Here is a 14071-nt window from a genome sequence, read left to right as displayed (position 1 = left end):
GCATGGAGACCGCCCTCTTCACCACCAAAGATGACATCCGCATGCTCCTCACCTTCGGCCATATAGCAGCCCTCATCCTACTGGACCTATCAGCCGCCTTTGACCCGGTTTCGCACCTCCCCCTCTGCTCCAGACTCCACACAGCCGGCATCGACGGAAAGGCCCTACAATGGATATGCTCCTTCTTTTCTGGCAGAACACAGCGAGTCAGATTCCAGCCTCACCTGTCACAACCTACAGAGATCAGCTGGGGAGTTCCACAGGGCTCCTTCCTGAGCCCCACACAACATTTACATGGCCCCGTTCGCATCCATCATCAGGAATAATGGGCTGAAAATCACCTCCTATTTCGACGACACCAAGCTGATTATCTCATGACCTAAACGCCCACAACTGCCAAGAAGAATTTCCACGATGGGATAGAAGCTGTAGCCGCCTGGATGAAGGACAGCTGTCTCAAGCTGAACTCTGACAAGATTGAGATCCTCATCCTGAGAACCTCCACATCAGCCTGGAATGACAACTTGTGGCCAGCCAGTCCCGGCACCCCCTCCACCCCACCAAAACATGCATGCAACCTTAGTTTCATCCTGGACTCATCGCTCACCATGACCCACAAAGTCAACTCAGTCAATCATCCTGTTTTCACACACTTCGACTTCTCCGGAAGATTTACAAATGTATCCCAAAGGACTGCAGCAGAACCGTAACCCATGCCCTGGTTAACAGCAAACTTGACTGTGGCAATGACCTCTACGCCGGCACCACCCAGAAGAACCTAAAGAAACACATCCAAAACTCCTCTAACAGACTCACCCTGGACGTTCCCGTCCACAAACACATCACCAATCACCTAAGAGATCACCACTGGCTTCCTATTGAGAAAAGAATAAACTTCAAACTCCTCGTCCATGCATACAAGGCCCTCCACAACCTAGGACCCACCTCCCTCAACCACTGATTCACCTTCCACTCCCCCACCAGACTTCTCCACGCCACTCAACAGGCACTTTCCATTGTACCCCATATATGAAAGACCTTGGTTGGGGAAAGATCTTTCGCCTACCTTGCAGCGAAGAGATGGAACACCCTGCACCTCAGGCAGTCACCATCGTTACCCCAATTCAGGAAGGACCTTAAAACCTGGCTTTTCAACTGAAGCTCAGAGGACAATCCCCCTCAGTGCCTTGAGACCTGAGTTGCTCTCTATAAATCCTGATTTGATTTGATTTTTGATTTGAGGCAATGCAATGATGTACATGGGCAAATGCATGGATATTTTTTAGAGGAGTCAGCAATTAAATGTCTCTTGCATACCTGAATGTTCTGATGCCAAGGCATGAATACTATTTAGCATATCCTACAGCCTCATTCTTATAGTGACAAAAGATTTCACAAATACATTTGATAGCTTTTGTTAATTCATATGTAACCAACTATTGGCAAAGCCATTAAATTTGACTTTTGCTCACAGATGCACATTGCATTCACGCTTGAGAGCTTACACACAGCCAAATATAATTAAAAGGGGGTTAGACAAGCAGGACCTCTACACACATATAAGCAGGTACCCATGCACCCCAACATACAGTTGTCCATCAAGATCCACACATCTAAAAGTTGTATAGGCACCCAAAGCACCCATACAGATACACAAATAGACAAACAGGTACTGATGCAACAGCCCAACAAACATACCACCCCGCTTTGTATTATATAGAGCAGTGCAGCAGAATGCACACAGCACACACGATGATGTGACTCAGGAGACCAGCATGGGTCATGAAGTAGTGTGTTTCAGGGTAGCAGAGACTGATGTACAGTATGCAGCACAAGTGACGTGCAAGAGAGAGGAATAGGTGATGCAAATTTTGAGAGCACCACGGGTCACTTATGGAAGGCTTGATGATGTACCCCAGTGAAGAACTGGATGATGTGCCTCAGAATACTGTAGGGTGATGTGCCTCACCTGTACACTGAATCATAGAAGTACTGGATGTTTTGCGCAAGGGAAGCACTGGGGACTGTGAATCTGGGTAGCACTGACAGTTGTGTATCAGTGCAACACCATCTGATGTGAAATTCAGCGGCACAGAGTGGTATGCATTAGAGGGCAGGGGATGATGTGCAGAAGGGGTTGCACATAGACTAATATGCACCAAAAGTTAAAGTGTAATGTGCAATGTGGCAGCGGATAATATACATGGGTGCATGGGTACATGGGTACAGAGTGATGTTTGAGAGATTTCAAGTTTTTCTGGTGAGTAGATCAGACACTCCTGCTTTGTGTTTTAAGTCCATGTTGTGATTATGTATCATGGTTAAATGACCTGAATTGTGCTGAAATAAATACATCTCATCCATATTTCTCTGGCATCTTTCTTTGAGGAGGTGCTCACCCCTCAAAGAAAGATGCCAGAGAAATATGGATGGGATGTATTTATTTTTTTATTTTCATCTGACCATCCCCTTTTTCAGTTCCTTTACAGCTTAATGTTTGAAGCTGTGGTAGCAAAAAGTAATTTAATGATAAATAATTTAACATGTGTATTTGGGGATGATGGACTGCATAAATGTATCTACATCATTTTATACTCACTAATTTGCTAACTGAACATGGCATCTTGTGCTTACAATTCCTTACAAGCATGAAGAGTTCCATATGAAAAATAATTGCAATTGGTCCTGGGAAAGGCAGGCTAGCACAGCACTGATGTTATTAATGACATCACTGGTGATGGCCTATCTGATCTCACCACTGATGTCATCCATAATGCCATTTGAGATACCATCAGGGATGTCATCAATGATGCCTCTTGAGAGATCATCAGTGATATAATGTGAAGAAGAAACAATAAGAGTGGTAGAGGGATGATGAAAGAGCAAGGTGAAGATTAATGTATTTAAAGCCGGCTGGGGAGCTTACACGTAAGAATACAGAGTTAACCAGAAAAGTGAACTACTAGACCAACATACAGAGACCATGGATAGTCAGATAGACATATTGACAGACATATAGACAGATAGACAGACAGACAGACAGATTAGATAGATAGATAGATAGATAGATAGATAGATAGATAGATAGATAGATAGATAGATAGATAGATAGATAGATAGATAGATAGATAGATAGATAGACAGATATATGGATAGCTAGATAGATAGACAGACAGAAAGATAGATAGATAGATAGATAGATAGATAGATAGATAGATAGATAGATAGATAGATAGATAGATAGATAGATAGATAGATAGATAGATAGATAGATAGATAGATAGATAGATAATGACGCATATAGATTCATAGACTGATACATCGGAAATACTTCTACAGAGCAGTGAGACTGCAGTGGCCTTTTACTAATTTAAAGAGACTGGAAAAACTCCAGAATTACTTACCGTAAATATATGAAATACCGACAAGCTCGAAAATTGCGATGATGACAAGCGAGTAAGAGGCTGCGTAAGTATCCACAAGCTGCAGCATATAAATTCCACCCTGAAGACAGAGAGGGGAAAATGAAATTTCAAATACCGTCATTTCACGTTATTTGACTATCAAGTAATTCCAGCCAGCAATTTACACTCATTTCCATCCTTTTGGAGGAAATATTGTTTCTATGCAATCACTTTAAACAATGGTGCAAAGTCATTGAATACACTTACCAACCAGGAGAGCAAGTTAAGCACCTGTTGCAGAGATTCCCATCTTTTAATCACAATTCAAACGTGAAGGGGATGAAAACATCGTGCGGAAAATAGAGCATAAATAGTGCAGTGACAAACACAAGTTGCTCAATCCCAGGTTTCGAGTTTCTCTGCAATAGTCCCTTCCTGAGACATTTCCTTGCACATATTTTGCCAGGTAATACCTGATAAAGTTTGTATTGGTACACGAGGTCAGAAGAAGGGAAAATTGGTTTTAATCCAATGTACATACTCCGATACTGCAGGTTACCCATCATTCCGACTTCGGAAATTCAAGTAAAACAGTAATTTTGCTCTGGGCATATTCAACAAGCAGTAGTATTGGTACTTGTGTCGGCAGTGCCATTCAGCAATTGTGTCTAACACTAAAATCCCATTATTGATAATTTGATACCAATTAGATTTTTGAAAAATTAGCAATTTTTTTGCTTTTTCCAAGTTCACTTCCATTCCACCCGACTGCCTGTGACTCTACCTGCAGCTAAGGAGTTTGAGCTCAGCAATCTGGAGAGCTGCACTCCACCTGAGCTCAGAGGATTCTGGAGAGGGGGGCTTCCAGTAAATAGGGACCTAAAGAAGCTGGAGCTCCAGAAGGCCCTCAGGGCCAAGAGGAGGATATGGGCATACATCCTCAGCTGCACCATCCAGAGGATGAGGACGGCTTACGCCCAGGAGTGGAGCCCTTTGTCAGGGTGAGGAGCAGTGTGTCTGTCTGCAGCTTGTCCACAGAAGAGCTGGAGGACAAACAAGCTGAGAGGGAGTTTAGGCTGCAGCTGGCCAAATGAAGGTTAGAGGCTAGCCAAGGAGGAGGCTGCTATTAAGAGGGTGGCAGAGGAGGCCACTCGGGCCGTTGTAGAGAAGAAACTGGCCATGAAAGAAAGGAGAATGGCTCGTGAGATGACTCTTAGAGACCTGGACATCAGAGCCAAACAAGCAGAGTCTAGGAGTAATGGTGGCAGCATACGTTCAGTGTCCATTGGAGAGGTTAGTGTCCACACGCCACAAAATCTGGTGCCTACCTACATGGGGGGGTGGCATAGGCATTTGGTTTTCTGCCTATGAGGGAGCCCTGATGATGGACAGGGCCCATCAGGAGGATTATGGGCTAGCTTATGGAACACATGCCCATAGTGGGGAGGGACACCCTTCTTACACTACAGGTGGGGGACCAAATGGAGTAAGCATCTATGAAAGCCATTCTTGTCTCCAAAATTGGGCTTAGCCCCCAAAAGGTACCACATGAGAATTAGAGACAACCAGAAGCTGTCAAATTAGTGGATTCCTTGGATTACACTGAGTGATTGGGTGAGGGGCAGCAAAGTGAATGATTTTACTGGGTTGTAGGTTTTAATTTTAAGAGAGCACATGATCAATATCAGTTTTACAGATCTACACCAACACCTGATTGATAGGGAGCTCACTGACCCCGGGAAGCCTGATAAGGAGGTGGACTGTTTGGTAAGCAGCAGTGTGTACAAAAAGGCATCTGGGCAGAATCCCCAAAAGGGTGGTCATGGTCTCCACCAACAAAAAGAGAGAGAGAAATAGAAACAAGGAGTTCTCTCAAAGCCCCAAAAAGGTTCACAAGGAAAGGGTATCCAGCATCAGTCTGACCACAAGAGCAATGGCCTCTTTGATAAGAAGACAAATAAGTTTTTCCCCAACGGCCACAAGTGCTACAAGTTTGGGCAAGTGAAAAGTGTTGCCAAGTGTCCCAGGAGGGCACTCCCCCACCCCAACTGGTGAGCAAAGCAAAGGTTGGCCAGTGTAGTGCTTAGGAAGGAGATTGCCCGAGTTGGTGTGGTGGAGGAGCAGAAATCACCCTGGTATCCTTGGAAGACAAGGATATGGTGTCCAAACAACACTTCCAAAACAAGTACAGGCAATGGGTCACCATCCATGGGCAAAGAGTAGAGGCTCTGGGGGGCACAGGATCTAGTATGACTATTGTAAGGTGTCATCTGGTGTCCTCAGAGCAAATAAATAACCATTTAATTCCAACAGGTTGTGGTGACGGACAACCGGGAGAGTTACTACCCAGTGACTCTGGTTAACTTTGAGGGGGTGGGCTCCAGTTTTCCAATGATAACTGTGAACCCTGCCATGCCTGTAGATTGTCTGTTAGGCAAAGATCTGGAGCACACTATCTGTGAAGAAGTGGAGCTTAGATCTTACTTGAAGATGCTAGGGTTACCTGAGTGGATGGGCCTGAACACATGGTCTATGGGGACCCAAGGTTGCCTGAAGCTTAAGAAAGTGGCCAAGGCAGCTGCTAAGAAAGGAAAGGGCAGGGGAATAGGAAACCAGCTCCTCAAACTCCCACGAGCCAGGTAGACGGGATATCTGAGGAGGCCACCCTGGAGCCACCCGGGGAGGACATTGCGGCCTTGATGGACCTATCTAAGCTTGCTTAATGGCAAAGTGAGGATGGGCCCTCCAGGGAGGAATTCTGTAAGGCACAGAAGGAGTGCCCATCTCTAGAGGACTTGAGATGGAAAGCTGAAGACCAAGCAGGAGGTGTCACTTCTGGAGACAACTGGGGAAGGACAAGAACTTTGTCAGGCATGACACACACTTCTACTGGACCTGGATGAAGACAGCCTCAAATGCATTCTGTACGTCATATCCTAAATGCTAGGCCAATGGGAAAACAGGATGAATCTGAAATCTTCCCTCGTTCTCTTACCTGTTGTTGGCACCAGCTGTGAAAGAGTAGATATCCGCATTGGTGGGCCCTGGGACCCCAAAACTGCCTTCAGCAACAGGTTTATCCTGCTTTTGGTGGACATGCCACCAAATATCCAAAAGCCATACCTCTGAGGTCTATGGCTAGTCCTGCAGTGGCTTAGGCCCTGATGGGGATTTTTACCCAAGTGGAGTTCCACAAGAAATTGGTGTTTCACTGGAGCACCAACTTCATGTCTGCCTACATGATGCCCATGCGGGATGAGTGTGGCATTACCTACAAGTTCTCCACACCCTATCTCGCTCAGACAAATGAGCCTGTTGAAAGATTCAACAAGACCATTAAGGCCATTCTTATGGGCCTGCCTGTGCCCATTAGGTGAAAGTGGACATCCTTCTACCATGCCTGCTCTTTGCCTACAAGGAGGTACCATAGAACAGAGTTGTGCTTAACTCATTTGAGCTCCTCAGTGGCCACCCTGTTAGGGGACCTCTCAGACTAATGAAGCATTGAGAGCAAGCTCCCCCTCAGGATGTAGTCAGTTAATGCTGGCTGTCAGGAACCAGATGCAGGATCTCTGGAGAAAGGCTTCTGAAAATTTAGAACCCATCCACAAAGTAATGAAACTCTGTTACAACCAGATGGTCATTCTGGTTGACTTTCAGCCTGGCCAGAATGTGCAGTAATAGTGCCAGGGAGTTTGGGGCCCACAAAGACTGTTAGTTAGGGCTTTAGGAGGTGAAGGAGAGAAAGGGGGGGTCACCTTCTTGGTCACCGTCAAGACTCCTAGAAATCCCATAAAGATACTTCATGTGAACCACCTTAAGCCACACTGATAGAGGTCTGAGGTCACTATGTTCCTGGTGACAGATAATTGAAGGGAGGAAGAAGTGAGCCTCTCCTTGACCTCCTGTCCCCCAAGGAGAAGGATGGGTCAATGAAGGGTATCAACCTGTCCCCTAGTCTGACCCCAGAATAAGTACAGGGACTACCACCAGTTGTTGGGACAGTTTGCCTCCCTGTCCCCCTCACCCCTGGGCTTACACACATATGTACCCAGGACACACATACTGGAGGCAGTATGTCAGTGAAAAGCTAAATTTACAGGTTGTCAGGCAAGGTGAGGGCTAGCATTAAGGATAAAGTCTCCAAAATGCTTGAATTGGGAAGTCCCTGGTACAGCCATGTGGTGCTGGGACCCAACGTCACCCCACAGGGCACTGCCTCAGAACTCAGCATCTTTGTGGACTACAGGGGGCTCAACTCAGTCACTAACATTGGTGTACACCCTATACCCCAAGCTGATAAGCTCATTGACAGGCTGGCTAGGAACTGCCAAGTTCCTGAGTACTTTTGTCCTCACTTCAAGATGCTGGCAGATGGTCCTGACTGAAGGGCCCAAAGAGAGGTCTGCATTCTCGACCCCAGAAGACTACTTCTAAATCATAGTGATGTCTTTAGATTGAAGAATGCTTCTGTCACTTTCCAGAGGTTGGTCAACAGGATCCTGCCCAGTGTTGAGTTCTCCAGTGCTGCCTACATAGATGGCATAGCTGTCTACAGTGCATCTGGGAGGACTGCCTGCACCACCCCAGGTGGCATTTCATGTCCTACAACTACAACAGGCAGCCTGACTACCAAGGCCAGGCCAGCAAGTGTGAGAAAGAGCAGGGAACTAAGGTGTATCTGGGACACCTGGTGGTCAGAGGCAAGGTGCACCTCCTCCAGGCCTAGACTGAGACCATCCTGTTCTGGGAGCCCCCAAAACTCATACAGAATTGAGGATCGTCCTGGGCTCCAGTGGATACTACCAGAGGTTAGTGAAGGGGTATGGCACCATTGTTGCTCCATTGACTAAGGTGACTTACAAGACACAGCCCAAGAAGGTGATGTAGACAGAGGCCTTCCCAAAAGGCTTTGACACTCTAAAGGGTGCCATGTGTACAGCACCTGTCCTCAAGGCCCCTCATTTCTCCCAAGGATTCATAGTGTGGGCTGACTCTTCAGAGTATGGCATAGGAATTGTACTGTCACAGCTAAATCAGGAGGGCCTAGATCAGAACCCTTCATCAGTAGGAGGTTTCTTCCCAGGGAACAGAGGTGGAGTGCTATAGAGAGAGAGAGGCTTTTGCTGTGATCTGGGCACTGAAGATAGTGAGACCACCCCTGTTTCATTAGTAACTTCTGAGTTCACACAGACCGCAGGCTCCTCAGATGGCTCATGCTAATGAGGGGTGAGAATGGCAAACTGTTGAGGTGATCCATCTCCCTAAAGGGAATTAACTTTATGGTGGAACACCGCCCTGGGGCAGACCACTTCAGTACGGATTGTCTGTCCTGGTTCTTCTGTCTTAGTGACAAGAACTCTCAGAAGGTTGGATAGTTCCCACTTTCAGCATGTTAGACCTGTCATCCTTTGAGTGGTCTTCTCCTAAGCCTTTTGTCTTCTCCCATTCTGGTTTTGCAGAATTTGGTTTTGTTGGCCTTAGGACCCTGCGTAGTTTACCACTGCTAACCAGTGCTATAGTGATTGTACTCACTCCCTAAAACATGGTGTCACACGCCTGATTGGCATAATTAATTTACTTATAAGACCCTAATAAAGTGGTGTAGTGTATACCCAAGACTGGTAAATGAAATGCTACTGTTGGGCCTGTAGCACCTATTGTGCCCCCCATTAAGTAGCTCCTTCAAAGTTGCCTCAGGTCTGCCATTCCAGTCTGTATGCAGATTTAAACTCCCAAGTTAACGTGGCAAAATAAACCCCTTGCAAGGACTAAAACACCCTTTTATTACATGTAAGTCACCACTATGGTAGGCCCTAAACAGCCCACAGGACAGAGGGCATTGTACTTAAAAAAGTAGGTGCTGTACGTTTAAGTTTTACATGTCCTGGCAGTGAAAAACACACAAATTGTTTATTTACTACTGTGCGGCCTACCCCTCTCATATGGTAACATTGGATTACCTTATTACGACAAATAAGTGATGATGTTTGTTTGAGATCAGGTAGAAATGTCATGTTTTGTGTCTAAGGAATTATAACTTAAAATCCTCTTTAATGATAAAGTAATATTTTCAGTCATAATTCTGAAAATGCAATTTTTTCCAAGTTGACATTGTCATGTCCTAGCCATTTGGTGCCTTCAGCTTGTTTTCTGTATCTCATGACTAGGTATAGTTGGCCGTTGTGTATTCCTTCCAGATAGTCACACAATAGAGGGACTGGGTATTGGTAGGATGGGCCATACAAGCAAGATCGGGGATAGTGCGGTGCATAGCCCCACTTGCACTTTAAAAGACATGGAATGAGCACGCACACACTTCACACTAGCCCAGTAGTTCCCAATCATTTTCGATCCACGGCTCCCTTGACCTATTGCCTGTTTGCCATGGCTCCCTATTATGCTACCTTTTTTGGCAGTTGGGGGGATGTAAGCCCAGCCTCGAGAGTACTTCCCTTTACCCCTGAAAATAATTGGGGTGAAGCAAATGAAGGTATTATATCCCTAGATCAAAGAGGGTAGAAATATTCCCTAAGGCACCCTGTATTTTCAGGGAATGATGGGGAATGCTTTTTCTCTGCCCTGGAAGAGGTTTTAAATATGAAGAAAGGCAGATGAAAATAGTCAATGTGCGTTTGCTTTACATCCACAATCATAAATTGTCTGATAGGACGAGTAGTATCCTTCCACTGCATATTTAAAGAGATAATTTTGTAATTTTAAATTCAGTACCTCATTGAAGTGCCTCATTCCTTCCTCTCTCTCCCTACTTTTCTTCCTGCACACTCCTTTCATTCCCCTCCAGGTGTTCTCTGTTTTTCGGTGCTTCTGGTCCCGTTACCCACTCCTCTTCCACTGACTTTCTGTTTGTGTTATTCTTTCTCTCCATGCGCTCCTTTCGTCCCCCTCCCTACACCTCTGTCAGTCCCAGACGTTCCCTCCCTCACTCCTCCATCACTTATATTATTATTATGATTTGTTCTTTTACATGGGTCCAGCACCTGCAAAATGGTGCTGGGCCACTGGCTCCCCTTTTTATGTCTGGCCTAAAGACAGCTTTAGCTGTCATGCCAGCCTCAGGTTTGTTAGAAAGCATCACACAAAAATACATGCATATATGGGTGCTTCAATCAATACTCTTTCACCATTGGTCCCTTTACATGTCACTCAAATTATGCTCCCTCACACTAGAGCATAAAGTATAGATGAATGGACCAGCCACTGGATGCTTCCATTTTGAGTGACTGCATTATGCCCCTGTACACGTATACATATGTGCACGGGACATGGAGTCACTTGCTGTTTTGCTATTTTCAGCCTCAAGCAAAAAGCAGTTATTAATTGTAAAATGTGATGGCACAAATCCTTTAGCACATTCTATAACTTGGTGGTCGTCTCTGCATTGTTTTTCAAATATGTTGTGCACAAAAATAAATTGTTTTAATGGATCTCAGCAAATCAGCTGGCTGCGCCAGCAATCGGACGCACACGTTAAAATGGCTCTCAGCCTGGTCTGAGTGCCTGTATGCACTCGCTGCAAGGGCTGTTAATGTCATGGGTTTGGGCTTTGTCTGTCCAGTGTGAGGAAAGCTTGGCAGCCTGCCACCTCCCTACTTTCCTCTTCTTTCCCTCAGCCGTGTCCCAGAGATGGCATCATATTGGCAGAGCACAAAGCCCAATTTCTGCATTGGAGAGAATGAAGATATTATAGGCGCGTTTTTATAGAAGGGATGAATTGGGCGTTTATCATGACTGCCCTGTTTAACCATGCTTCTTGCTTCTTTAATGCGGGAACACAACAGCATTTGTAGGCAATATTTTAAAATACTATTTATTAACATGAGTTTCTGTAACCCCAACTGGGCCACAAAAACTGCTGAACGCTGCACAGAAAAAGCATCTGCAGTGTACAGAAAATGGATAACGTATCAATGTTGCCTAAATCCAGATGAATAAATGTCCACAGCTGAGCAAAATCATGTTTACAGTCAGGCGTGCAGTACCTATTAAGGGTGTTGTGACTGCCGCAAGCCAGGGCCCGCCTAAGCGGAGTCTCTTACACATGTCATGAACGTAATCACGCTGGTCTTCACTAGGTTCCTGAGATACATGCAACACTCCCGAGTGCTGTGGTGCCCAGTTTGGAAACCACTGTACTAGTCTATTTTGCCCCTAGACATATTGGTGCCAGGCAGGGAGGCAGAAAGTTCCAGGTACTTCTACTGGTGGGGGGCACTCCTTCCTATTCAAAGCTAGCACCAGATATATAACTAGGACCCTCAGACCCACTTTTCAGTTCACTTCTGGGCCTTAGGTAGGTTTCTTCCACTGCCTGCGGCCTGCTGTGTACTTCAGAGGACTGCCCTGCTGCACCAAGAAAGCTGCTCCCTGGAACCGGTTTTGTGCCTTTAGAGGATTGCACTGCTTCTTGAGACCTGCTTCTCTGCTTCAGGGAAACAATTCCAGAGTGACTTCAATGGTTAGTCAGCTGGCCTCCTGATCAGAGCCTCAGGGACAGTAAAGGCTACAACCATCTTAAACCCACACCTGGACCCAGCATGACTATGCCCTGACCCTCCAAGTGTCCCCCTCAGTCCTGGGCCCTTGGAAGTGGTGCTATGGATGCCCAGGTAGCCCAGATCCACAACTTGGGACATGGAAATTTTCATGTAAAAATTGCTCTGAGAACAGAGAGGAGACAGGAACTCCAACCCTCCCATGGTGCACCACTTGTCAGACTGACTTTGCAATAGCTCCCACTATGTTCTGGGGAGCAGAAAACTATGTTCAGTGGCTCCTTGCAGAAGGGGTATCCAGCCTCATGCAGCTCTCATCAGCTACAGCCTGCAGTGATTTTTGCCTTCAGAAAAAAAACTAACTCTGAACGTATAAATTTCACCACAACTTTTTTCACTGGCTCCCCAACAACAACATCTCCTCCTTGAACACCACCGGCTGCCTTGTTGAACTTTACCGTCTATAATATTCCCTTAAAAAATACTTCTAAGTTCGAATGTAAGGGGAGACCGGGCCCAATCAACTTTGTGAAACCGAACCGCTCTCCACTACAGTCAGCCATTACTTTCGACTTTTCCCTGGTCTCAAGTGACTAGATGTCCCCGGTTGGGGCTTTGATCTTTTAGGCTCTATTTTTCACTTTAAAGTTTATAAATTCAAATCTTTGGTTCCATTGATTGTATTTTTGTTGTTTTGTTTTCAAATAATTTAATTAAATTGACTCTATTTTTTCTAATTTGGTGTGGGATTTCTCTTGTGTTTTGTTTTCCCTTCATTACTAATTAAGTGCTGAATAAATACTTTACACATTGCCTCTGAGTTAGGCCTGACTGCTTTTGTGCCAAGCTACCAGAGAGTTAAGCATAGGATAATTTAGTGACTGTCTGTGGTTCACTTTTACATACAGCTGTATTGCAGAGGTAGTGTGGTCATGATGTTATGGTGGTTTTTGTATGTTCTTCTGTTATTTTCTGTTGTTTACCTATTTCAACGGAGGCTGCTACATTTCCAACTAAAAGCAGCACTTGCATTGAAACCTCATGTGACAGGCAAACATTTATTACCTCTGCTCCAGCAATTCTATTACTTAAGACAATAGAGAGGCCAGAACTCTGGTACAGACTGTGTCTTAACTAAGCGCTCCCAATGCCCACTTTATGTGAAACAGCACGGAATCTTTCTGGATGTTATTATACATTCTGAGGTACAGCATTTTTAATCAGACATCCATTAAACTGATTCTTATACTTTTTTGCAAAAAATTACTTATTGGTGTTTTTTTTAAATTTTGCACTACAGACTCTGCTTTTATTCTTGATGTCGGCAACTATACGCTCTCTTTAATGTGAAAGAGGAAGTCAAGAATTTAAGCAGTGTGTGGGAAGGGAGATGTTGTGATCATGTATTTTAAGGAATATAATTACCATTGGTGTACTTAAAAGTTTATTGCAAATCATTCATGACTTTAGAAAGGAATTTAGCACTCAGCCTTGTTCTTATGTATGGTCACGGAATTCCTTGGTGACTTGCAATATCCTTATAATGTACGGCAGGGGGTACCTTATCCTATACACTGGAAATCAATGAGGAGTTCTGTGATGATATAGATGAGGGAAACTAAAGGTTAAGATCCTTTAAAAGGTCAAGGAACTTTAAAGTGAGATACAATACCCTTCCAATATATTATATATTCACATATTACCAAAAATACCAGTTAATCACACTACTCAGAATCAAACTATACATGCAAGTTGTCCTAAGGTCCTTCAAATATGTAGAAATAGCCATTCAAATTGGGGCAGGTCGACTCAGTCTTTCCTTCCTCCTATACACATGATCACCAATGAGTTGGGTAACAATAAACATCTGTCATCGGGGCCAAAAAACACAGTGCACAGTTTAGAACATGCGTTACACAAACAATGCCATTGCATTTTTACCTGGGTAATCATAGGAAACCCCATGATGTAAAAGCAAACACAGCACCCCAGGGTGAAGAGGGGTTTGTGGGTACGCAGGTACTTCGGAAATTCATCTGACACAGAGGTCACTATGGTTTCAATTGTAGCAAACTGAAAAGAACAAGACAAAAGAGAGAATTGTGTATCAACATTACAGCAAAAGCAAGTGACAAAGACAATCCTTCAGTC

General features: G+C 44.8%; 1 protein-coding gene across 1 annotated transcript in view; it reads right to left on the bottom strand.

Moving 5' to 3' along the window:
* SLC6A5 (solute carrier family 6 member 5) overlaps positions 1–14071 on the bottom strand; it is a 305468-nt gene that overhangs the window by 111454 nt on the left and 179943 nt on the right. The window contains exons 12-13 of the mRNA XM_069221331.1: positions 13862–13993; positions 3405–3504 (exon numbers count right to left, since the gene is read on the bottom strand). Of these exons, the coding sequence (XP_069077432.1) occupies positions 3405–3504; positions 13862–13993 (232 nt within the window). The remainder of the gene's footprint in view (positions 1–3404; positions 3505–13861; positions 13994–14071) is intronic.

The sequence above is a fragment of the Pleurodeles waltl genome, chromosome 3_1 (genome assembly GCF_031143425.1).
Source record: "Pleurodeles waltl isolate 20211129_DDA chromosome 3_1, aPleWal1.hap1.20221129, whole genome shotgun sequence".
NCBI lineage: Eukaryota > Metazoa > Chordata > Amphibia > Caudata > Salamandridae > Pleurodeles > Pleurodeles waltl.
The sequence above is the reverse complement of the archived record's forward strand: the minus strand, read 5'-3'. Positions and strand labels throughout refer to the sequence as shown.